Source organism: Leishmania infantum, chromosome 8 (genome assembly GCF_000002875.2).
Source record: "Leishmania infantum JPCM5 genome chromosome 8".
Lineage (NCBI taxonomy): Eukaryota > Euglenozoa > Kinetoplastea > Trypanosomatida > Trypanosomatidae > Leishmania > Leishmania infantum.
In genome coordinates, this window is record NC_009392.2 from 273,164 (window position 1) to 298,553 (window position 25,390).

General features: G+C 62.2%; 4 protein-coding genes across 4 annotated transcripts; all 4 read left to right on the top strand.

Annotated features, from left to right (window-relative positions):
• Positions 1-4,646: 4,646 nt before the first annotated feature.
• Positions 4,647-5,537, top strand: LINJ_08_0660 (hypothetical protein, unknown function; the record flags this gene model as incomplete). Its single annotated transcript, XM_001463367.1, has 1 exon — positions 4,647-5,537. One exon carries the CDS (start codon positions 4,647-4,649, stop codon positions 5,535-5,537), a length of 891 nt encoding a protein of 296 aa, XP_001463404.1.
• Positions 5,538-8,111: 2,574 nt separating this feature from the next.
• Positions 8,112-12,191, top strand: LINJ_08_0670 (putative protein kinase; the record flags this gene model as incomplete). Its single annotated transcript, XM_001463368.1, has 1 exon — positions 8,112-12,191. The coding sequence occupies one exon, from the start codon at positions 8,112-8,114 to the stop codon at positions 12,189-12,191; it is 4,080 nt and encodes a 1,359-aa protein (XP_001463405.1).
• Positions 12,192-18,069: 5,878 nt separating this feature from the next.
• On the top strand, positions 18,070-18,684 carry LINJ_08_0680 (amastin-like protein; the record flags this gene model as incomplete). The annotated part of the gene is made up of 1 exon (XM_003392185.1): positions 18,070-18,684. One exon carries the CDS (start codon positions 18,070-18,072, stop codon positions 18,682-18,684), a length of 615 nt encoding a protein of 204 aa, XP_003392233.1.
• Positions 18,685-23,692: 5,008 nt separating this feature from the next.
• LINJ_08_0690 (amastin-like protein) lies at positions 23,693-24,307 on the top strand (the record flags this gene model as incomplete). Its single annotated transcript, XM_003392186.1, has 1 exon — positions 23,693-24,307. One exon carries the CDS (start codon positions 23,693-23,695, stop codon positions 24,305-24,307), a length of 615 nt encoding a protein of 204 aa, XP_003392234.1.
• Positions 24,308-25,390: the final 1,083 nt, after the last annotated feature.

The window sequence follows — 25,390 nt, forward strand, 5'->3', positions numbered from 1 at the left end:
CACCACCACACCACACCTTTCCATTTTTCTTTCTTTCGTCCTTCTTTTATATGTATGCTGGTAGTCCACCAACGCCAACCCGTAGAGATGGGGGAGAAAGGAGGGGTGCACGCACACACGCATACGGGACACACAAGCACGTAGACGCGTGGGTGGAGTGCCACGGTTCACAGCCCCCTACACACGCAACTCGCCGTATATACGCCCCGCCCCGCCGCCTCCTCGTGTGTGTACCCCTCTCCCTCCTTTTATTGTTATTTGCTTCGCTGTGGCGTTGACGATAGGTGGTACTCCGAATGCCCACCACCAACACTGCCGTTCCTCCGAGGGTACCGCTCCAACACCATCATCGCCACCCCTTCATCATTTCTTCGGGTGCACATGTCTGTGCGTAAGAGAGTGGTAAAGGTGCGGCGCTTTCGGAAATTAATTTCTACCGATTTCTTTTCGTGCTTCCCTCTCACTGTGTGTGTGTGTGTGTGTGTGTCAGCGTGTGGGCGCGTGGGTGCACCTCTGTGCGTGTGTGTGCGTTTGGGGGGTAGGGGGGTTCTCGTGGTTACGAAATCCGAACACAACTATTTAGACGTGGTGTGTGTCCTGTGCCGATGCGCGCAGGTGCTGTTTGCCCTCGCCATTATCAGCACACGCACGCGCACACACGCGTACCCCGCACAGAGGTGCATCCACACGCCTGCAATGCACGCACATATATATATATATTATATTTATTATTATTATATATATATAACATATATTTATGCTTCCATCGCTAGGCTTTCGCTCTGCATCTCTTCGTTTGGTGTTCGTTCCTTCTTTCCTTGACGTTCTTCTTATCTTTTTGTCCGCCCGTTTCGCCCATACAGCTCAAACATCGCGCCCACCCACCCCTCAGTGACGTCTGACGAGACTAAAGTACCACCCGACACACACACACACACACGCACAAACATGCATACATACATATCTGTAGTTATTCATATATAGCTAGATATATATGTATATATGTGTGTGTGTTTGCTTGTGTTTATGTTTGTATGTGCGCATAACGAAGATGGACATCATTAAAGCAAACAGCGGCAGCCAGAAGCACATCGAAAGATAAAAAAAAAGAGCGAAACACACATTCACACGCACACACAACGCCAGCAAGGCGAGCGGACGAAGAGGATTGAAGCGAAGCCATTATATAGAGAAAGGTTATTCCGCCTCCCCCTCCCTCATTTTTACGTGTGTGCGTGTGTTCGCTCGCGCGCCTCTGCGCGTTGAAGTGTGGTTTCCTCTGGCGAGCGAGGAGACGAGGAGGGAGAGGCGGCGCCCGTCAAGGCATATCCTCTTCTCCGGCTCTCCCATCTGCACACGATTCCACATCACTTCACCCCATCCACTAACTTTTCTCCGTGCGTGCGTGCATGCGTGCACGGCATTTTTTTCTTCATACTTTTAAGGAGTACGCTCGCGCATGTAGGGCACCCGTGGATCAGAGTTGGCACTGCGCATACACAGCGGCCCCTCTCTTCTTCCCTAGTCACGTTTCCTTGCATAGAAACATACGCGCCTGCTGCTCATCAGCGCTTGCTCTTACCGCGCACAGAGGAGAGAAGCGCAAGCGAAGAAGGAGGTGCTCCTGCATATTTCATCTTAGTCACCCCCCCGCCCACCCTGGACACTTTCATGCGAGCAAGGCGTACAGCGAAGCTGCTCTTTCACGAAGAGGAACATCGACTCCTGATCCGCTTCGCCACCGCTCTGGAGATGATAATCGACGACGGCGGCGTGGAACAGCAGCGGCAGCAGCAACCATATCACCAGGGCAAGTAGAAAGCCTTCTTTCACGGCCACCATGGTTGCATCCTTTCGGTGTGATGCGGCGGCTAGCATGTAGTGCTGCGAGCTTGCGGCGTCTCCGCCCTCCGGCATGAAGGCCGCGCTGAACCGTCCCTCTGCAGTACAGTACGGGGCTGCGTTGCCGTGCCGCCTTCATCTGGAGCTCATGATGACGATGCACGGCCTCTGCAAGGCCGCCCTGGCCTACGCTGGTGTGGGCCGTGCCATCCTCAGGCTCTAATTTCTTCTGTACTTCGCTCGGAGAGGCCTCGATGACGGTGGTTGCGTTTTCTGCCTTGTGGTGTGTGTGTGTGCGTGTGTGTCTGTGTCTGTGTCTGTGTCTGTGTCTGTGTGGCGACGCGTGCTCACAACACCATCGTGAAGCCCTGGAGTGCGCGGGAGCTGCCACCTGAGCCCCTTGCCGCGGGCGCGTCAGCCACGTGCCCTCGCAGGCTGTCCGGCATGGCCGTCAGGGGGTGGGGACACCGTAGCGTCGGCACGCAAGCAGCTTCGCGAGCTCACCGACCGTAATAACACCGTGTTCCTGTTGTTCAGACCGGCACGGCGCTGAAGAGGCGCTACACCGACTGCCGCTGGTGGCGCGGCGTGGTTCGAAATGGAAGAGACAGGCCAGGAGCCGAAGTGCAACGCCCAGCGCGAAGAGGGTGACGAACGCGGTGCCGGACCTTGCAGCGCCACCGTCAGCAGTTCCGCGCCGTCTCGCGCGAACGCCACGCGCGGGTATCGCCTTTACGCACGTGAGCCCAGGACCAGCGTCCTTGACGCACGCGCAGGCGGAGCGCGGGGTGCAGCCGAACAGAAAGAGCGCTCGCGACTGTTGCAGGTGACGGCGTGTATTGCTCAGCATCGAGGCCTGCGTGCTCTTCAGTTTGGTGATGCGTCAGCATTCTCTCCAGCTTCGCGAGGACAGCAGCGCTGGGCGTGTGTAACCGCACTATTGCAGCACCCGCTGCACCTATTTCAAGTGAAGACACCCAATGTTGAGCTGGAAGCGTTGCCAACGTGTGCGTGTGTCTGAAGTCTACGTCGTCGTCGACACCGTCTGGGCGCTTTCTGACGTGTATGCGTGTGTACATGGACGACTGGAGTCGTTTTGCTTTCTCTGCACCATCATCATCATCCGATTGGTTGAGATAACGCTGTTGAGGCATCAACCGAACAACGAAAAAGGAGCACCGATGCTGAAGTTCTCGAAGGCGGTGTATCCCTCGCGCTCGCCCTCCTGCTTCGGGGCTTGGCCTTCAGCCGCAGTAATAGCACCCCATCATCGCCGCAAGCGTGTCGCTGATTAACGTCGGTGGAAGGGCTCCTGTCCACACGCGCACACGCATACAGACACAAGCGCGCACACGTGCAGTGAAGCTTTTCCGCATTCACGCCCCACCCACTCCCTCCCTCTCTCTCCCTTCTGGCACACACGCACACAACCGCCATGCGTAAAGGACGGCACACACACTCGCTGTTTTCCTTAGCTCTTGTCGCTCGATAGCACGTACCCCTTTCGCGCTCTCTTGTACTCATTGCCTCAGCCACCACTCATCGCGCCTGGCCCACCCCCTCTCCCTCCACATCCTCGATTCGGGGCACCCGCGTTATTAACTGATCGCGTGTGTCCTCGTGTCTCCAGCGCTCCATCGACTCCTCTTACCTGTCTTCCCTGCTGCTACACCTTCCCTGCTACTTAGCACAACAATACGCACACGTGCAACTTGCCGCGGCACACGTCTTCCCTTGTGCATGTTGTTTTACCTTGCTGGGTCGCGCTTTCACAGAGGCAGCCGAAACGGCGAAAAAAAAAAGGAAAACGAATAGGATCGGATCCGGTACTCATTGCTCTTCTTATCTGTCTGTGTGTGCGTGTGCGCATCTGTGCCGCTCATCGACCCTCTCCTCCCCTCCCTTCCCTGCCTGCCTGCCACGTTTGATGACGCGCCTGTTTAGACCAACTCTCTACTCTCTCTCTCTCCCTCTCCCCCCCTTCTCTCTGCGTGCGTGCGTGTGTCTGTCTTCTTGATTTCCGTCGTTGTATCTCGTCGTCTTGAACACACACAAAGGAAGGAAGGAGTGCACGTTTTCCTGTAGACCCGGCACACCACACATTCCGCCCTGAAACGCGTGCACGCGCACGCGGTCCACCGTCCCTCCACCTTCGAAGCCTTCACCACAAGGCATACACACAGTTTGCCAGTGCGCGTGTGCGCGTCGGTGAAGCTTGCCGCAGCCGCTCCCTCCCCCCCCTCCAAACGCACCCCTTCTTGCTCGCTTCTTCTTGTATTCGTCGCTTCGCTCCTTCGGCTTCTTACTTGCCTCTGTGCCTCCCCCGCCCCGCCACCTCTCGCTCTCTCTCGCACTGCACGCCTCGCCCACTCAGACGTACCGCTCACAAACGCGAGCAGCACCCAACCACAGCGCTGCTGCGCACGTGGTGTCGTCGCCTTCCTGCGTGTAGGTGTGCCGGCCGGCCTGGGGTTTGTGAGTGGGCTATCACTTGCTACGTGTTCTCGTGGTGTGTCGGCTCCGTGTTTTCATTGTGCTGAAGGGGGTGCTGCCACCCGCTGCACGTCCCCTGCTTCTCTGTCGGTGCGGCTGCTTCCCCATCGCCGCTGCGCGGCGCGCACAGCGCTGCTGCGGCTGCGAAGAAGTTTTTCTTGCGCAGGGGCTCGTGGCCTCCCTTCCCCCCTCCCGCACTGTTGTTGCTGCTGCCTTTCTACGCCTGCGGCTCCGTTCGACGCAGCTCACCGTCGAACTTGAACGTCATCACACACACACACACGAACGCCGCTGAGCTCTCCGCTGCAGCCATGCAGACCTTCTACGACGTCCTCAGCGTGCCGATGAGCGCCTCACAAGACGAGATTTGGCACGCGTACCGGCGTCTGCTCGTCCGCTGCCACCCGGACCGCTGCTACCACGACAACGACAGCGTCGCGTACAACACGACCCGTGAACTGGATGAGGTGCGGACGAACCTTCTGAGCAAGGCGTACAAGGTACTCTCCAACCCGCAAAGGCGGAGCGAGTATGACGCCTATCTCACCCGACAGCTGAGGAGCAACTCCTCTGTATATCACCAGCCTCCCCAGCAGGTCCGTCGTTCGCAAGGCACAGCGCAGCCGCAAGTGTTCGCGTTCGGTGGCGGCGCCAACCGGAGCGTAAGTCGTATGGCAGGGCTGGTGAAGGCAATGATGACAACGGCGGTGGACGGCAACGCCGCGCCAGCCACGGCAGGCGCCGCGCCTGCTTCCGGGCAGCCCATCTCCACAGAGGAAGGAGCCCGTAGGGGTGCCGTGCATCCGCAATATGCGAACCCCATGACACGAGCGTTGGGCACCTCGTTCGGCGTGGCAGGAGAAGCGACCGCGACCGTGCCGGAGGGCGGCGCGAACTTTGCGAAGTCGCCGTCATCGAGCACGCCGTCATCCGTGTCGATTGTATACACGGACTCCGTGTCGGTGCGCGCCATCAAGGCAGGTCCCCGTACGGTGGGTCTCGTGGTCGTCACTGATAGTGGAGTTGCACCAGGCACCCCGGCCTCCACAGAAACGCCGGAGGCCCCTCCGCAGCAGCAGCAGCAGCAGCAGCAGGAGCAGGCGCAGCCGTCCGCAGCGGCAGCAGCCGCGATTCCTTCTGCTGTGTCAGACGTCCACCTGCCGCTCCGGATCCGCGTCATTGAAGAGCATCTGGTACTCTGAGTGTGACAGTGGCAAATTCATCGCCTCCTCTCCCCCCTCCCCGCCACTACGCTCGCACACGCGCAAACCATATTCCCCTGCGTTGATGCTGCTCGCCCTCTCCCCAATCTGCAAGAGGCAGATTCCCCACCATTCCGTACATCAGGAAAGGAAAGGATGGTGGCGGCGGGGGCGGACGCGGTGATGGCAGTGGTGGACGCAGGGGGCGCACAGCCGATTGGACTCGCCACTCTTTTTCCTTGACCCTTCTCGTTTAGCACACATGTTTTGTTTCTCTTCTTTAGCTCTCGCTGCGCTCCTCCTCTGCGTGAATGGCTGGCCATGTACGACGAGGTGTGCATGCGCGTGTTGATGTCTGCCACTGCAAGACGAGCGCATCTCCGTCGTAGTCTCCCTATCTCTCTGCCTTTCAATTCGGCACGGCTCACGTTATTGCTGCATCTTCCGGTGCCCCTCGCGTGGATGTCGACTCTCTCACACACATATCACCCTCACTCGACCCCCTCCTTTGTGTTCTATTCAGAACTTTCCTTTTCCTTCTTCCTCCAGGTTCTGCACAATGTGGGCCCTGCATGTGCCCACACGCAAAACCAGGCGTGCGCACGAAGACACAATATCGATGCGCCCCCCCCCCTTTTTTGACGCCTCTCTTCCTCAACTTGTGTGTCTCTATGCGTCCCGGCGTCCCTCTGTCTGTGTTCCGGTATCTGCGTGTCTGTGATAGAAGGGAGTTAGGGGGAAAAGAAGTGGCTCCGCCGTGCGAGTGTTGGCCGGACTCGTTGACGTACACCAAGCAAGCCCCTATGGCCGCGTACGCGCCCACGCACTGGCGGCATGCATGCGTGGATACACGGCTTCCTCTGCCGTCACCTCTGCGAAACCGTTGTCAGTGTTGCTGTCTCTATCCTGTGCACGTGCATGTGCACACACGAGCCGCTCTTCAGCCCCTTTCGTTTTCTTCACGATCCTCTTCTCCTTTTTCTTGTTGTTTGGCTGCGGCTTCGTTTGCTCTCACCCACGTCGTGTGTGTATGTGTGTGTGCTCTTTCCTTCGAAGGCGTTCTTCCGGCTCCCTAGCCCCCCCCTCACCCAACGACCTCCCACTTCGCTCTCATGACGAGAGGCGCACACCCTTTCCGTGTGTGTGGCATCTGCAGGGCCTACACACACACACACACACGCACCGCACCCCTGCCAAGTGCCGCACCACCTCTGGTGGCGACGGGGCCAAGCGCCTGCGACGTAGGGGAAGTCAGAGCGACTCATCGCTGCTGATGTCGGCGGTCGCGTCCCGGATGGCGTGGCGTCGGAGCGACCGGCGACGGTGAACACGTCTTTGCCACCCACATGATGGGCGAAGCGTCACCGCTCCCCGAGCGTAACTCAGCCGCACCTGAGAGGTGCACGACGTGGCGACCGGCATGATGGGAGCGGCTGGGAGGCAGCGTGCGCGGTGCAGGGTGGGCGGGGTGTAGGGCAGGGGCCGTGCTCCGATGACTGGGCTGGCGCATGCGCTGTAGCATGTGTCTACGTATGTGCGTGTGTGTACGCGCGCGGCGGTGCGCCTCAAAAAAAAGCGCACGACTGCGAAGGAGGAGGAGGAGGAGTGTCCCTCACCTTTGGTACATCTCCCTAGTCGCTGTCTGTCTCAAGCCCGCGCGCTCCGATTTGCATTTGAAGTGCCGCGCCCCCTCCCTCCGACTCCCTCTTTCCCTTCCCCTTCCCAGCTCTGCCTGACGGCGCCACGATGCCTGCACACCCAGCCGATACCTAAGGCGGACAAGAAACAGAGAGCATGCAGAAAAGGCGGATCGCCAAAAACATGCTGTTTCTCATCCACACCTCAATCCCCCCCCTTCTCCTTTGGAGAAGTTGAAAGGTGGAAAAAGGCATGGCACGGTCACACGCAGCGTGTAAGGTGCTCGCTCATTCACTGATCGCTGTCCATTGCGTCTCCGCATATGCGTGGTTGGGCCTCGGCCTCTTGGTGTTTCCGCCGTCCACCGCCGGCGAGCTTTACACGTCAACTTCTCCTGTCGCGTCCCTCATCTTTCATCCAATGCCCTCCCTCTCCCTCATCACACACACACACACATGCACCGCGCGCGCCCGAGCACTCCGATCCATCCATGCAGACAGGTGCGCACAAGCACTACGGAGACGCACCGACAAAGACGTTCCACATGCACTCCACCGGCCTCCTTCTTCGCCCACTCACTTCACCATATCACCACCACCCCTCACACGGGTACCACAGTCTCCCCCCCTCCCTCCCTCCCTCCCTTCCTCACTCCCTCTCCATATATTATTCCCAATATTCTCTTTAGGCGTTATGCGTTGTTTGCTCGCTTTTTTTTTCTTGAAGTTGTTATCATTATCACTTTCACTTTTCTCGTTTACATATACGTCCACATCCCATCCCCTCCTCTCCCTCCCCCTCGTGGGGGAGGGGGGTAGCCGAGATCATATTTAAGCCACACAAGCACACACATACACACACACACACACACCGCCGCTGTCTGTCTTCCTCCCTTTCACGCCTTCGCAGCAGGCGCACACATCTGGTTGCCGATATATGCCTCGCCATTCAAGGCATTCCATGGGCTTGACGCTGCTAGCTGCGCCGCGAGCGACACCACCAATGAAAGCAGCAGCAGGTGTATCACCAATGAAGACCCCTGCCGCGCACGAACAGGAGGTGCCGATGCATCCTCCAGAGGGGCGCCATCAGCCACTCTCGTCCCGATGCAGCTCCTCTCCGGCATGGCTGCGCAAGGTAAAGCATGTGGGCACCGCCGCACGTAACGTTCTCTGCCGCCTGGACATTTGCTGGGCCGTTTTTTACTTTGTCTTCCTCGTCTGTGTCGGCTCCGTCAGCTCCTCCATTTCATATCGGCTGGTGAGTCGCTCGCTGATCGAGGCGGGGCGCAGCCTGCACGAAAACCGCATCACCACCGTGAACAAGCTCATTGACCAGAGCATGGACCGCGTCGATGACATGGCGGGCGGCCTCCTCACTCTCTACATGAAGACCCAGTTTCTGATGCAATCTGAAAAGACGCTCTCGGTGCTGTGCGCGCTGCTGGAGAGATACGACGAGGCGAGGAATTACCGCGCCTTCTCCGTCATCTCGCTGGAGCAGCTGGAGATGATATCATGTTGGCGCGGAAGTGCAGAGGCGGACGCTGGCGGGCCGTTGATTGGAGCCATCTCGCTCAACCATACAGTCAACGCCACCTACTACGTGAACCGCAGTAACTACATGCTCAACCGCCCTTTGCAGGTGAGCGCGGTTATCCCCGAAGGGAACGGCACCGTCGCTGCTCTTGTCAGCAACTACGCTGCAAGTGAGCTGATCGAGTACACACAGGCATACTACAAGGGCAGCATTGACTCAGTCGACATCCGGCTAAGGTGGCTGCAACCATCCTCGCATCCGCACCTCATCTACTACAACTATCCTGCCGGGTTAATTTACCGTAGCCTCAAGCTCCCGACGAACGTCAGTATCACTGATTGCACGCAGGTGCACATCGATGGCGCGCGGCTCGCCCTCAACACCATCGGCGAAGCCAAGTCCGGTTTCCTCTTGGCCGTCTTTATCAACCAAAGCCTCGCAGACGCCGACCCGCTTATCATGTCCAACAACTGGGGTCAGCAGACAGTGCACGACAATATTATTTTTCCTTTCAGCGAGCATGCACCCACGGCCTACCTCAAGTCGAGCAACGTCAGCCACCCACTCATGCGCGAGGCGCTCAAGCACGTCGACCTCTCCCGCATGCGAGACCCCGGTTACAAGCACAGCGTCGATTTTCGCTACAACGACGCACGCGCCGTCATCACCGTATGGGCCTACACATCGTGCCACGGTCTGACGCTGCCACTGGTGTACGTCAACTCCCAGAATACTGTCACTGGTCCCTACCTGCGGCTGCACGATACCCTCAACGGTGTCCTTGCCGCCGTCATGGTGCTCGTCAGTTTGGTCTTTTGGCTGTTCGTGCAGCTGTACTTTGCGGCGCCGCTGCGCGAGATCACGCGGCTGCTGAACTGCAGCGTGCAGCGAGGTGCGCGTGCACTATACCGCGCCGGGAAGCACGGCATTGGTGCGCTGGCGGAGGTGCGTGCGCTGGGCAACGCACACAACGCCGCCATGCGCCAGCTGCGCGAAGTCGATGCCTTCGTCCCCGCAGCCGTGCGCAAGGAGCTGCCTCGTGGCACCCTGCCCGCACCCCTCACTGTACCCATCGAGACAACGCTAGCCGGCCTCAATGTCGTCATGGGGTCGTCTGAGAACAGAGCCGCGCACCTCGCGCGCCACCTTTCCACCGTCGTCTACATCACTGTGCGGCCGCCGCAGCCACCGCCAGTAGCGTCGCACAGCTCGAGCAGGACACCAGCACCTCTATCCACGCAGCCAGCCGGGCACGACGCCGCCGCCATAACGCCACGCTGCAAGCAGCGCCTGTCAGTCATGGTGCAGCGTGCGGTGCACGCAGTCAACGCAACCAGCAGCGGTCCCTTCGCCACGCCGGCGGCCCTCGAAGCCTTCGCCAGCGTCGTGCATGAGCTCGCGCACACACACCGCGGCACGGTGCTCCGCCTGCGCCCCGACACTTGCATCCTGCACTTCCACGCAGCCGTGCGCGCGCACCTCCTGCCGCGGCAGGAGGTGCAGTTGGTCAACGCAGCAGATGTGGACGTGGTCACGGAGGAGCTCGCGCAGCAGGACGCACGCGACGCGGCTGCCTTTGCTCTGGCTTTGCTGAGCTGGGTGGACGAGCAGCAGACGGCGGAAGGGCAGTTGGAGTTGCCGCGCATGCCGGACGTGCGCGCGCTGCTGGACACGAGTCTGTTTACGTGTGGGCAGTACCGCCCCGCCGACAGCGAGCAGACCATGACAGTGGCACTGGGCCGCGATGTGCTGCGCGACGCCGGTAGCATGGTGGAACGCATCGGCGTGCGCGTTGCCATGACCGAGGAGACCGCCGCGCGCGTGCTCCGTGGTGGCAGTGGCGATAGCGGCGCGGCGGCGGTGAGTGCGATACCGGTGGAGGCGCTGTGCACCGGCCGCGCAGAGCACGACGCGGACGAACTGGTGCTGTACGAGGCACTTTGCAGTCGTGTCGCCAGTGGCACCGCCTTGCCGCTGTACGCGCGCTGTTGCTTCGACGGCTTCGCGCGCATGCGGCAGGGCGACTACGCAGGCGCGCTCACCGCCTTCTGCGGTGTCGCCGCGATCGCGGACCTGGATCCCGGGCTGCTACCGCCATGCCTGCGCCGCGAGGTCGCAGCTAGCGGCGCCACCGTAGGCGCCGTGTCGGTGCAGGTGGCACGACTCATGCGCGAGTGCGAACGCTGCGTGCGTGCAGGCGTCGCCGATGGCTTTCAGCGCGTGCCGCGGCGGCCACCGGGAATGGACGCCGTGCTGCCAGATGACATCACGCCCCTCGGCACGGCGCCGCCGGTGAGCACCGCTCGCAGCGGCGTCCCTGCAGCAAGCGCCAAACCGCGAAGAATGGCAAGTAGCTTCACGGCGCCGCCATGGTATCCAGAGGTGGGCGACCGACACGTGATGCTGCTGAGCAACGGTGCTGTCACCACGCGTGTGGTGGTGCCAACGCCGCCAGCATGGGTGCGCGACAATCACGGAATGTACTGGCAGCTCGCGTGCAGGAAAAGCGACTGTACCCCACCAGAGCTGTGGGCTTGCCGCATCCTTGCGCTAGGCTCCGCCGGCGCCATCGCCTCCGTCAACTACATCATGTACCGCGAGGTGCACCCGGTGGTAGCCAAGGCCATTCGCGATGCACCTCCGGGCCCCATCAGCGATGCGCTGCGCCGCGCTACACCCGTGTGCGGGCCCACAGCACAGCAGGACGCCTCCATTAAGCGCTTGATTACGAGGCATCAAGAGCTGCGGCACCCCAACATTCTTGCACCGCTGGCGTACTCACAGTCAGTGGAGGGTGGCGTGGTGCTGATCTGGGAATTTTGCCCTGGTGGGACGCTGCGGCAGCTGCTGGCTCGCTATCCGCGGGTCAAGTCCGTCACCTTCGCATGTTTTGGGCTACAGATGTTGTCTGCCCTCTCCCACCTCCACGAGCGTGGAGTGGCGCACGGTAGGCTGAACCTGGACAACGTCATGGTGGACTCGAATGGTCACTGCCGGTTAATCGGGCAGTTTGCGGATCATGCGTTGGAGCGGGAGATCTTCCACTTCAAGCCGTCGTGCTACCTGAGCCCCGCCATGGCCGCTGGTGCCCTCCCAACGCCGCCGTGCGACATGTTCTGTTACGGGTTGCTGGCGATGGAGGCAGTGACGCAGCAGCCGTGTTGGAGATGGGCCACAGCAGCGGAGTACGGAGGGCATCGTGACTCGAAGCCACCGTCGGCGAAGGAGCTGGCAGACCTGATGGCGACGGGTGGGCAGAGGTTTGCGGATGCGGTGGTGCAGGGTCGCGTTGTGCTCAACCTGGAACAACTGGATGTCGGCCCAATCACGGAGCACCATAACGACACCATGATAAGTGTGTGTCGACGGCTGCTGTCTCTGGACCCGGCATCGCGGCCGACGGCAGCAGAGCTGCGGGAGGAGAACAAGTCTGTCCTCAATCTCCTGGGGATCACCATGGAAGAAGACACGCGTTAGGGGGATTAGTAGAGAGTAGCGGCACACCTATCGCCTCCTCCGCCACCCAGGTATGTGTGTGTGTGTGTATGGTGAAGGGGCGCGCGTCACATCCGTCACGGCACGTGGCGATCCGCCCCGTCTCTTCATCCGCCTCCCCCCCACCCCCCACCCGACCTGGCCCGACTCGACCCTTTCTTCTCCAGTCGCTCGCGTCTCCTTCGCTCACGTGCCGTGTAGCGCAGCCATGCACGCACATCATGTCAGCAGCGCTGGTGTGTTCTGTTGAGGAACGGAAAGCGGCGGGCGAGCTACCAGGGTGAAGGCGGACAGCGCAGAGCTCAAATCCGGGACAGGAAGTGCTTCTCGAGTGTGGGTGTGACGCTCGTGGCGCGACACCGTATAAACGACGTGGAGGGAAACGCGAGAGATTCGGAATCTGCATCCCCTTCCCCCTCCCTCCCTCCCTCCCTCCCTCCCTCCACACCTCAACACACACACGCACACACCTACCGCTCTCCTCACCATCTCTTAAGCCCCGCATCACCACCACCGTCACCCCCTGTAAACATATATCTATCTATATATATATAGATATAGATATATATGCGTCTACGTGCGTGGGTGGGTGTGTACCTCACTCTTCTTTTTGGTTTTGTTTTTTGAATGCGTTGGCGTTTCGTCGCGTGTGTTTATTCGCCCTTTCCCCATTCCTGTCATCTTCCAGTGACCTCGTCACAGCCGGGGCTCCCCTCCCCTCCCCCTCCCCTTCTTCCTCCACGCCACCGCCTGTTCTTGCTACCTTACCTTTTTCTTTCTCGCACACCACAGCGTATCACCGACTGTGCGGCCCTTTCGTCTCAGAAGGCGCTACGTGGCCTCTACGATTGCCCCTCCACCACCCGACTCCCCGACCACATGCTCCGACCCTTTGGCTCGCAGCACTGCCTGTAGGCGTACTTTGCGTGAGGTGAGGGAGCGACAGAGGCGACGGACCAGGCGTCTTCTTGTGCGCGTGTGTGTATAGGCCTGGCCGATTCCAGTTGGCGGCGCGCCAGCAGACAACGTGCGCTGTTCTCTTCCCCTCCCCCCTACCCCTCCTCCTCTCTCTCTCCCCCTCAGCGCGTGCTCCTTGTCTTTGTGTGGGCACGTCGGGCACTCCGCGAGCCCGCTCTTCAGTGCTGCGGCTTTTCTTTTTGTGGCGCGTGCTGTCGTCCTCGTTTGCCCCTGCCACCATTTTACTCCATTCATCTCATTTTTCTTTTCGGGAGAGTGAGCGGGGAGAAGACACACACACACGCACTCCCTCTGTGGGAGAAAGCCAGTCTGCACCCCCCCCCTACGCACACACCGCACCCCTGCCAAGTGCCGCACCACCTCTGGTGGCGACGGGGCCAAGCGCCTGCGACGTAGGGGAAGTCAGAGCGACTCATCGCTGCTGATGTCGGCGGTCGCGTCCCGGATGGCGTGGCGTCGGAGCGACCGGCGACGGTGAACACGTCTTTGCCACCCACATGATGGGCGAAGCGTCACCGCTCCCCGAGCGTAACTCAGCCGCACCTGAGAGGTGCACGACGTGGCGACCGGCATGATGGGAGCGGCTGGGAGGCAGCGTGCGCGGTGCAGGGTGGGCGGGGTGTAGGGCAGGGGCCGTGCTCCGATGACTGGGCTGGCGCATGCGCTGTAGCACGTGTCTACGTATGTGCGTGTGTGTCCGCGGCTGCATTGCACTACGCTGGTGGGGGCCTGTGGCAGTGCCAGCGGGGGAGGGGGGTTGAGGTAGAGCGACCTTTAACCGCACGCCATGTGGCAGAGAAAGTGGACGAGGGGGGCGGTAAAACTATATTTTTCGGGGCGAGCAAGAGAGATCTTGTCATCATCAAGCCGCCCACGCCCTTTTCTGTGTTCTCGTTCTCGGGTGGACGTGTGTGCACGGGTGTGCATGCGTGCTCAGGTGCCTCGCACCGCCCTCGAAACACTCGTACCAGCGCCTGCCACGTAAGTTCACCACCCCTGATTACCGTGCGGCCCACAAGCCCCCCTCCTTCCCTCTGCATGGGCGTCGTGGTCTCTGTGAGGCATCTCTCACTTCCTCATCCAAGTTGCCTTCCCACTCCCTCCCTCCTTATTTGTGCGCGCCTCCTCATGGCTTCCTGTGTGTTGTGCGCCATCTTCGTATCTGACGAAGCGTGCGAAAGGAAGGAGGAGAGGTAGAGAGAGGGTTCACGTAGTCAGTTTTTGTTTTTTATTGAGGAAGGGTCGGCGCTTGATTGTGGTCATCTTTCTCCCTCACATACACACGCACGCACACACACTTTTCCACAGGTGCGAAGTGTTAACCGCGCCACGCCCACAGAAGATGCAGACGGCTCTTTAATGGACCGGAAAGTGGCCCGATTGCTGATACGGGTAAATGAATGATTTTCTTTTGCGTTGGTGGGGGCAGGCGGGCGGGCGGGGGAGATGATGAAGGGGCTCGTCATGCTTATATCCGCCTCTCTCTATTCCTTCGGTCTGTGCATGTGTGCTGTGGCGAGGGCGTGCATGGCACAAAAAGGGCGATGCTGTCAACCAAATATCGGGCTCTCACTCCTCCTTTTCCTGCTTGTCTCCTCCTCTCCGCCCTAGGCCGGCCAGCGAGTGCACCGGTCGCTTCGAAAGGATCTGGATGCGCCGAAACGCCTCATAGTAGTCCCCATTGGTCCGACTCTGCTGCATACCTCTCTCTCACGCTCTAGAAGCTGTGTCGCGCACCAACATTCTCTTTTTGCACCTGGTGCTCGTGACGGTGGAGCGGTGTGGGCGCCGCTTCCGTTGAGTTTTCGATGGGCTGATGGCGGAAAAGCAGCTGTGCATGGGCATTCTCGTGCATGGCCAAGCCCCCCGCGCGGCCTCACATTTGCGGGGCTCCTGACTAATGACGCCGGCTGCTGGTGGGCGTTCAGTGAGCACCGAAAGCCGTGGAAAGGCGGGCGTCCCGCGCACGTGGGGATTCTGAATGCGGATGGCTCAATCACCATGCTGCTGAGGGGAGGGGTGCCGGTGTCGGAGGAGTGCATCCATCGCCTCGAGGCAGCTGTCAGCCAATTCACGGACAGCCGCTCGTGCCCGCTGCCGGGAGACGAAGCGGATGCTGACACAGGGCGGGTTGCGGTGGGTCTGGGAAGACATGGATGTTGCCCTCCCTGAGGGGCCCCATCGCGGACCGGCACGCCCACGGAGGAGGATCCGCGGGTGCTCTTCCGTCTCCCCTCCTTCGTGTTCGGTCCGTGGCATGCATGCAAGGCGTCGCTGCAGGGCGGACACAGCGTGTGCCGGCTCATTCTGGTAGCGGCATCGACGGCCGAGCGGACGGATGCAGCGCAGGCCGCGGCGCAAGCAACCACGACGCCTTCAGCTGCGGGCAGCCCCCAGGCACCATTTGCTGCAGCGCGACGTGGCGTGGGCCTCTGCTGAAGGCGCACCTTGCCCAAATCGTCAGAACCAGCCCGTGTTGCCCAGGCTGTGGCATGATGCAGACCGTCGTCTCGTCGTCTTCTCGGCGATCTGCAGCGTCGCATTCAACGGGCGCGGCATGACGCCAGCAGAGACCCGCGACATTGCACTGGCCTTGAAGAGGGCCTTCGACTGCCTCCTCACTCAGGCGCGGCTCTCGCGCTTGCTCACCCTCTGCAGCGCAAGCTCCCGGGACGAGCGGACGATGGACCCCGTGGCTCTGATGTGTTTAGCCGCGAGCAGGTGCATGAGACGGAGGCACAGTGCGAAGAGAGCAGGGTACCGGGGTGCCCCTATCACGTGTACACCCCACAGCGAGGTTTGCGGGTGGGGAGTGCGGCGGCAGCGGACAGAAGGATCAAGCAGCCAAATGAAGTGAGCGCAACCTTGCGCGCCCCCTCTCACGGCGGGCACCACAGTGTGCGCCGCCGCGCCGGAATGTAAGCGTCGCGCAGCTTCGCAGCCGCCGGCCACTGCCTGAGCCGTTGGCAGACACACGCACGACCTTGCGCTGGGCCCACACACGGCACTGTTGTCCATCCACCGCGTGGCCGTGTTGTGTCGTGCGTAGCACACGTATGCTCGGAGCATCACGGGTGCTCTGCGGTGGCTGGACCAGCCGCCCCACGCGCTGACGCTGCTGGAAACGGTCTCAAGAGCGACGGGTGTGTTAGTGCCACTCAGGGCCGCCCCTATCCGTGTTCGCCGCGCTGCTCAGAAGTGCCCCGGGTGATCTGTACAGACGGTATAAGTGGGCCGCAGCCAATGCACCAAGACGCACCGCACCGACGATGACGGCGGACGCAGTGTCCGGCCCCTACACCGACGCGCAAACGAACAGTTGAGGAGCCGCCTGCGTACAGCGGGCAACACAGCAAGCCCCCATGACAAGCCAGCATTGAGGTCACGGCCCCGCCGATGGCGCGCGTGCGGCGGCGCGCCGAGTGTTGTCTTGCCTCTCTCGCGTGGAGCTTCACGAACTAATCGACGCACTGGCGCATCTACGCACGGCCATCTCCTTGCCGACGGTGGAGGGTGCGCCGCAACGCTGTGACGCTGGCGTGTGCGACCGTTGTCTGTGCCATCTCGCCATGGAGGGGTGCCCACTGCGTCGCTCAGCATGGCGACCGCTGGGCTGCGGCGCCTCGACTTGTGCATGACTGCCGTGTTCAGCCGCGAGCAGGCGTTCGCCCACACGCAGCACACCATCGACGCTGCTAGCCTCCACCACTTGGTCGGCATCTCACGGCAACGACGTGGGCGAGCTGTTTGCCGCCGTGCATCAAGGCCGCGTGTGGGCGGCAAGGTGTACGAATGGGAAACTGTTGAAGGCAGCGCGGCAGCTGCAGGAGACGTGTGCCGGCCGCGCGCAGCTTCGTTCCGCTCCGCTGCGCATTTCCCCGGTGCTGGTGGCGGTGGACGCGCGGGGAGATGAGGAGGTGATGGGGAAGGGCGGGTGGTGGATCTGTGCGAGCGCGTGGGTGTCGGGGTGGAGGGGAGTGTGCACTGATGGAGGGGCACCCTCACGTGCTGCGACCGGCACCCCCGCCCTCCTCGCCCCATCGCGCGCACACCGGGGGGGGAGGGGGGTCGCTGCTGCTCACATCCCCTGCTCTCTGGCGACCCTCCTCATTGTTGTGGTGCAGGGCTGCCGCGGTGCGGTGTCCGTGTGTTTTCCGTCGGTCTGCGCCCGGCGTGTCTCTCCCTGTGGTCCTGCAATGAGCGGGATGCGCGGTGACGGCGCGGCGCCGGTGGTGTCGGCGGATTGTCGCGGCGGTGCCGCCTGTGAGGGCCGCGACGATGGCGGTGTGTTTGCGTGCTGCTGTCTCCTCCCACGGTGCTGTGATCGATGTGTCTTCTGCTGTCGGGGCCTAGGGAGGGGGGGGCGGCAGGCAGCGCCATCTGCCCTCCCCGCTTGGTCGCCGTCTCTCGCGCCTCTGCCTCTCTCCCTCGCTGCCGTTGCGGCGCGCCGCACATCCACCGGGCTCCCGTCCTGATCCTTCTCGCTGTGTGCATTCATCAAGGGCCCACCTGCTCCCGCTGCGCNCGCCTCGCAGTCCCCCTTGCCTGTCTCCTCNNGNCTGCCTCCCTCCCTCACCCCGATCTCTCTCTCTCCTCGCCTCCTTTCACTCTTGCTCGCGTGGCGCATCCGCCCACCCCCTCTCACAACGCACGCGCACAAACAAACGCCGACAACGTGCACGTGCACGTGCAACAACAATAATATACGTATATATACCTGTTTGTGTGTGTGTGTGCTGCCAAGGCTCTCCCTCGCTGTCTTCGGCTTGCACCCCCGCGTTCCCCTCGCCAGCGTCACTGCGCGATCTCGACTCCCCTGCCGTGTGTCCCCGTGTGTGCCTCCGCTGTGCCTCTCTCAGAATTCCGCCGTGGGCCTTCGAAGATGGCGTGCAAGCTCGGCGTCATTATCTACGTCGTCCTCCAGTTCATCGCGTTCTTCTCCGTGCTGATCGGTACGGGGGTCGACATGTTTTACATCAAGCCGGAGCACAGCTTTGGCGCCAGGGTATGCATAACCCTGTGGGGTGGAAAGACTGACTGTCGAAAAGCCAAGGTAACCATCACCCCGGGCGTACGGTGGAAGTTCTGCCCCATCCGCCGCAACAACTTCCGCATTGGTGAGGCGTTCGCTGTCATCTCCATCTTCGTGTACGGCGCGGCGTTCCTCTTCGGCTTCCTTTTGCTGTACTGCTGCGCTGGCTTCCGCTGGCTCTGCCTGGCGCTGAACATCGTGGGCGCTGTCACCGCTTGCGTTGTCTGGGCGGTCATGGTGGTCACCTACAGACTCCCAGAGCCCAAGTGCCTGGAGCTGAGTGACGGCTACGATTTCGGCACCGGCTTCGGTCTCTTCGTGCTTGCCTGGATCCTGGATATCATCGACATTATCTTCCTGATGCTCCCGTGGCAAATCGGAGAGTTCGGTGAGGGTGACGAACCGAATGGGCAGGAGGAGGAGGAGGAGGAGGTGGTGCAGTCTAAAAAAGCAACGGAGGAGTAGGAAGGAGAGTGCCGCAGGAAGTGACGGGCAAACGTGGCGGCAGCGCGGCAGCTCCACGACGACGCCCTCGTGGAGGAGCCGGCGGAGCTGATGCCGGCGGGAAAGACGGAGGGAGCGGAGGCTGCGGACGCTCGCCCCTGACTTTCGCCGGCATCTCTCCCGCTCTCGCTCGCTGCCCTCTCGTGCGCGCGACCGCTTGCGGGCGTGTTCGCGGTTTCTCCCTCGCCTGCTTTCGTCTTCTCCTGCGTGTGTCCTTTGTGGAGCTTTCCGCCTCCCCCTTCGCTTCTGCCTTTTCGATCTGCACAGCGATCTGCGCGTTGTGGTGGGCAGCGCACCCTTGACGGCGACACGCCCATCGAGGGCCCCCTCCCTCCCCCTCTGAGCCGTCGCCCTCGTTGCCTTCTCCAAATCGCCTCCCCCTCACGCACACCGCATGGACTCCTCAAACGGAGAGGTGGAGGGAGGGGGTGTGCGAGGTGCCACAGGTGTGGTGGTGGCAGGGGCAGGAGCCAAGGAGGCTCACGTGTAGGCGCAGCGGGAAGACAGGAGGGCGGCGTCCGTGCGCCCAGCGGCGACACACAGGTGCATACGCAACGCTAAAGCGAGGCGATTGCAGCTCTGGCTCCTGATCTTTCCTTGCGCCCCATGCACGGCCTACGTGTGTGCGCGCACACCCGCGCGCGCGCAGGTGCGTAGGAGGGGGCACCCCCTTCTTCAGCGAATGCCCCTTCGGCGTCGCCCCTCCCTTGCTGCGGCGACTCCCCGCGCCCCTCGCGCCCACACGGAGAAGGCGGCACCACGACAGGGAAGCCGTCGGGCGCACTCTCGGTCCTCCGCGGGCCAACGCCGCGGTCGGGGTGCGTGCGTGCGCGTGCCTCAATATATGCGAAGTCTTTGTTATCTCTTTGCCTTCCGTGTGTCGTTTCTTTTTTTTCGCTTCGCTTGTTTGTTTGGTGGCCTCATCACACCGCCGAGTCCTCCAGACGCGGGTGTAGAGAGTGTCCACACCGTATTACGGCATGCCGCGGCTTGAAGCGAGTGAGCGAGAGGCGTGGCATATGCAGGCAGAGCACAGGGTCTCAAAGGGCCCTGGCCTGCGGCTGGCCAACCTTCTCTCTGCGCTTGCCGGGCATGCACCTTGGCCACCGCCTGTTGCCCACACGACTGACGTCGACGCTTCCGCCCTCGAGCAGGAGCCTGGACGCGGCCCGCCTGGACCGAGGCATGCCGTCCGCCCGGGTCTCCGTCTGGCGCCGCAAGCGCCGCACGTACCCGAGGAAGGGACGAGCAAGGGCAAGATGAGCCGGTCAGACGCAGGGCCCCCGGTTGAACGGCAGGCAGTGCGCCCTTGGCGGCCAGGATGTTGCCGTGGTGCAACAGAGGCGTGCGAGCTGTGGTTGAATGCGTATATTTGTCGACGTGTTCGTGGTGGAGCGAGGCGTAGAGGGGTGCCTCGCTGCCACGGGCGGACACGCAAAACGTCAATAGCACATAACAGCAAAACAGAAAAGGGGGAATGCACGCGCGCGCGCACGCACGCGGACGACAATGCAGACGTCCTCGATTTTGCTTGCTACTCCGACGGCTCCGCATGCCGGCTCCGCATGCCGGCTCCGCCTGGGACGCCACGGCGTGTGTGCGTGTGTGTGCGCACCTTTGACAGCGAATGCTAGGGGAAAACTCATGCTCTCACACTCGTGCTTCTCCTGCTTGTCTCCTCCTCTCCGCCCTAGGCCGGCCAGCGAGTGCACCGGTCGCTTCGAAAGGATCTGGATGCGCCGAAACGCCTCATAGTAGTCCCCATTGGTCCGACTCTGCTGCATACCTCTCTCTCACGCTCTAGAAGCTGTGTCGCGCACCAACATTCTCTTTTTGCACCTGGTGCTCGTGACGGTGGAGCGGTGTGGGCGCCGCTTCCGTTGAGTTTTCGATGGGCTGATGGCGGAAAAGCAGCTGTGCATGGGCATTCTCGTGCATGGCCAAGCCCCCCGCGCGGCCTCACATTTGCGGGGCTCCTGACTAATGACGCCGGCTGCTGGTGGGCGTTCAGTGAGCACCGAAAGCCGTGGAAAGGCGGGCGTCCCGCGCACGTGGGGATTCTGAATGCGGATGGCTCAATCACCATGCTGCTGAGGGGAGGGGTGCCGGTGTCGGAGGAGTGCATCCATCGCCTCGAGGCAGCTGTCAGCCAATTCACGGACAGCCGCTCGTGCCCGCTGCCGGGAGACGAAGCGGATGCTGACACAGGGCGGGTTGCGGTGGGTCTGGGAAGACATGGATGTTGCCCTCCCTGAGGGGCCCCATCGCGGACCGGCACGCCCACGGAGGAGGATCCGCGGGTGCTCTTCCGTCTCCCCTCCTTCGTGTTCGGTCCGTGGCATGCATGCAAGGCGTCGCTGCAGGGCGGACACAGCGTGTGCCGGCTCATTCTGGTAGCGGCATCGACGGCCGAGCGGACGGATGCAGCGCAGGCCGCGGCGCAAGCAACCACGACGCCTTCAGCTGCGGGCAGCCCCCAGGCACCATTTGCTGCAGCGCGACGTGGCGTGGGCCTCTGCTGAAGGCGCACCTTGCCCAAATCGTCAGAACCAGCCCGTGTTGCCCAGGCTGTGGCATGATGCAGACCGTCGTCTCGTCGTCTTCTCGGCGATCTGCAGCGTCGCATTCAACGGGCGCGGCATGACGCCAGCAGAGACCCGCGACATTGCACTGGCCTTGAAGAGGGCCTTCGACTGCCTCCTCACTCAGGCGCGGCTCTCGCGCTTGCTCACCCTCTGCAGCGCAAGCTCCCGGGACGAGCGGACGATGGACCCCGTGGCTCTGATGTGTTTAGCCGCGAGCAGGTGCATGAGACGGAGGCACAGTGCGAAGAGAGCAGGGTACCGGGGTGCCCCTATCACGTGTACACCCCACAGCGAGGTTTGCGGGTGGGGAGTGCGGCGGCAGCGGACAGAAGGATCAAGCAGCCAAATGAAGTGAGCGCAACCTTGCGCGCCCCCTCTCACGGCGGGCACCACAGTGTGCGCCGCCGCGCCGGAATGTAAGCGTCGCGCAGCTTCGCAGCCGCCGGCCACTGCCTGAGCCGTTGGCAGACACACGCACGACCTTGCGCTGGGCCCACACACGGCACTGTTGTCCATCCACCGCGTGGCCGTGTTGTGTCGTGCGTAGCACACGTATGCTCGGAGCATCACGGGTGCTCTGCGGTGGCTGGACCAGCCGCCCCACGCGCTGACGCTGCTGGAAACGGTCTCAAGAGCGACGGGTGTGTTAGTGCCACTCAGGGCCGCCCCTATCCGTGTTCGCCGCGCTGCTCAGAAGTGCCCCGGGTGATCTGTACAGACGGTATAAGTGGGCCGCAGCCAATGCACCAAGACGCACCGCACCGACGATGACGGCGGACGCAGTGTCCGGCCCCTACACCGACGCGCAAACGAACAGTTGAGGAGCCGCCTGCGTACAGCGGGCAACACAGCAAGCCCCCATGACAAGCCAGCATTGAGGTCACGGCCCCGCCGATGGCGCGCGTGCGGCGGCGCGCCGAGTGTTGTCTTGCCTCTCTCGCGTGGAGCTTCACGAACTAATCGACGCACTGGCGCATCTACGCACGGCCATCTCCTTGCCGACGGTGGAGGGTGCGCCGCAACGCTGTGACGCTGGCGTGTGCGACCGTTGTCTGTGCCATCTCGCCATGGAGGGGTGCCCACTGCGTCGCTCAGCATGGCGACCGCTGGGCTGCGGCGCCTCGACTTGTGCATGGCTGCCGTGTTCAGCCGCGAGCAGGCGTTCGCCCACACGCAGCACACCATCGACGCTGCTAGCCTCCACCACTTGGTCGGCATCTCACGGCAACGACGTGGGCGAGCTGTTTGCCGCCGTGCATCAAGGCCGCGTGTGGGCGGCAAGGTGTACGAATGGGAAACTGTTGAAGGCAGCGCGGCAGCTGCAGGAGACGTGTGCCGGCCGCGCGCAGCTTCGTTCCGCTCCGCTGCGCATTTCCCCGGTGCTGGTGGCGGTGGACGCGCGGGGAGATGAGGAGGTGATGGGGAAGGGCGGGTGGTGGATCTGTGCGAGCGCGTGGGTGTCGGGGTGGAGGGGAGTGTGCACTGATGGAGGGGCACCCTCACGTGCTGCGACCGGCACCCCCGCCCTCCTCGCCCCATCGCGCGCACACCGGGGGGGAGGGGGGTCGCTGCTGCTCACATCCCCTGCTCTCTGGCGATCCTCCTCATTGTTGTGGTGCAGGGCTGCCGCGGTGCGGTGTCCGTGTGTTTTCCGTCGGTCTGCGCCCGGCGTGTCTCTCCCTGTGGTCCTGCAATGAGCGGGATGCGCGGTGACGGCGCGGCGCCGGTGGTGTCGGCGGATTGTCGCGGCGGTGCCGCCTGTGAGGGCCGCGACGATGGCGGTGTGTTTGCGTGCTGCTGTCTCCTCCCACGGTGCTGTGAGCGATGTGTCTTCTGCTGTCGGGGCCTAGGGAGGGGGGGCGGCAGGCAGCGCCATCTGCCCTCCCCGCTTGGTCGCCGTCTCTCGCGCCTCTGCCTCTCTCCCTCGCTGCCGTTGCGGCGCGCCGCACATCCACCGGGCTCCCGTCCTGATCCTTCTCGCTTGTGTGCATGTCATCAAGTGGCCCACCTGCTCCCGCTGCGCACGCCTCGCAGTCCCACTTGCCTGTCTCCTCACGACTGCCTCCCTCCCTCACCCCGATCTCTCTCTCTCCTCGCCTCCTTTCACTCTTGCTCGCGTGGCGCATCCGCCCACCCCCTCTCACAACGCACGCGCACAAACAAACGCCGACAACGTGCACGTGCACGTGCAACAACAACAATAATATACGTATATATACCTGTTTGTGTGTGTGTGTGCTGCCAAGGCTCTCCCTCGCTGTCTTCGGCTTGCACCCCCGCGTTCCCCTCGCCAGCGTCACTGCGCGATCTCGACTCCCCTGCCGTGTGTCCCCGTGTGTGCCTCCGCTGTGCCTCTCTCAGAATTCCGCCGTGGGCCTTCGAAGATGGCGTGCAAGCTCGGCGTCATTATCTACGTCGTCCTCCAGTTCATCGCGTTCTTCTCCGTGCTGATCGGTACGGGGGTCGACATGTTTTACATCAAGCCGGAGCACAGCTTTGGCGCCAGGGTATGCATAACCCTGTGGGGTGGAAAGACTGACTGTCGAAAAGCCAAGGTAACCATCACCCCGGGCGTACGGTGGAAGTTCTGCCCCATCCGCCTCAGAAACTTCCGCATTGGTGAGGCGTTCGCTGTCATCTCCATCTTCGTGTACGGCGCGGCGTTCCTCTTCGGCTTCCTTTTGCTGTACTGCTGCGCTGGCTTCCGCTGGCTCTGCCTGGCGCTGAACATCGTGGGCGCTGTCACCGCTTGCGTTGTCTGGGCGGTCATGGTGGTCACCTACAGACTCCCAGAGCCCAAGTGCCTGGAGCTGAGTGACGGCTACGATTTCGGCACCGGCTTCGGTCTCTTCGTGCTTGCCTGGATCCTGGATATCATCGACATTATCTTCCTGATGCTCCCGTGGCAAATCGGAGAGTTCGGTGAGGGTGACGAACCGAATGGGCAGGAGGAGGAGGAGGAGGAGGTGGTGCAGTCTAAAAAAGCAACGGAGGAGTAGGAAGGAGAGTGCCGCAGGAAGTGACGGGCAAACGTGGCGGCAGCGCGGCAGCTCCACGACGACGCCCTCGTGGAGGAGCCGGCGGAGCTGATGCCGGCGGGAAAGACGGAGGGAGCGGAGGCTGCGGACGCTCGCCCCTGACTTTCGCCGGCATCTCTCCCGCTCTCGCTCGCTGCCCTCTCGTGCGCGCGACCGCTTGCGGGCGTGTTCGCGGTTTCTCCCTCGCCTGCTTTCGTCTTCTCCTGCGTGTGTCCTTTGTGGAGCTTTCCGCCTCCCCCTTCGCTTCTGCCTTTTCGATCTGCACAGCGATCTGCGCGTTGTGGTGGGCAGCGCACCCTTGACGGCGACACGCCCATCGAGGGCCCCCTCCCTCCCCCTCTGAGCCGTCGCCCTCGTTGCCTTCTCCAAATCGCCTCCCCCTCACGCACACCGCATGGACTCCTCAAACGGAGAGGTGGAGGGAGGGGGTGTGCGAGGTGCCACAGGTGTGGTGGTGGCAGGGGCAGGAGCCAAGGAGGCTCACGTGTAGGCGCAGCGGGAAGACAGGAGGGCGGCGTCCGTGCGCCCAGCGGCGACACACAGGTGCATACGCAACGCTAAAGCGAGGCGATTGCAGCTCTGGCTCCTGATCTTTCCTTGCGCCCCATGCACGGCCTACGTGTGTGCGCGCACACCCGCGCGCGCGCAGGTGCGTAGAGGGGGGCACCCCCTTCTTCAGCGAATGCCCCTTCGGCGTCGCCCCTCCCTTGCTGCGGCGACTCCCCGCGCCCCTCGCGCCCACACGGAGAAGGCGGCACCACGACAGGGAAGCCGTCGGGCGCACTCTCGGTCCTCCGCGGGCCAACGACGCGGTCGGGGTGCGTGCGTGCGCGTGCCTCAATATATGCGAAGTCTTTGTTATCTCTTTGCCTTCCGTGTGTCGTTTCTTTTTTTTCGCTTCGCTTGTTTGTTTGGTGGCCTCATCACACCGCCGAGTCCTCCAGACGCGGGTGTAGAGAGTGTCCACACCGTATTACGGCATGCCGCGGCTTGAAGCGAGTGAGCGAGAGGCGTGGCATATGCAGGCAGAGCACAGGGTCTCAA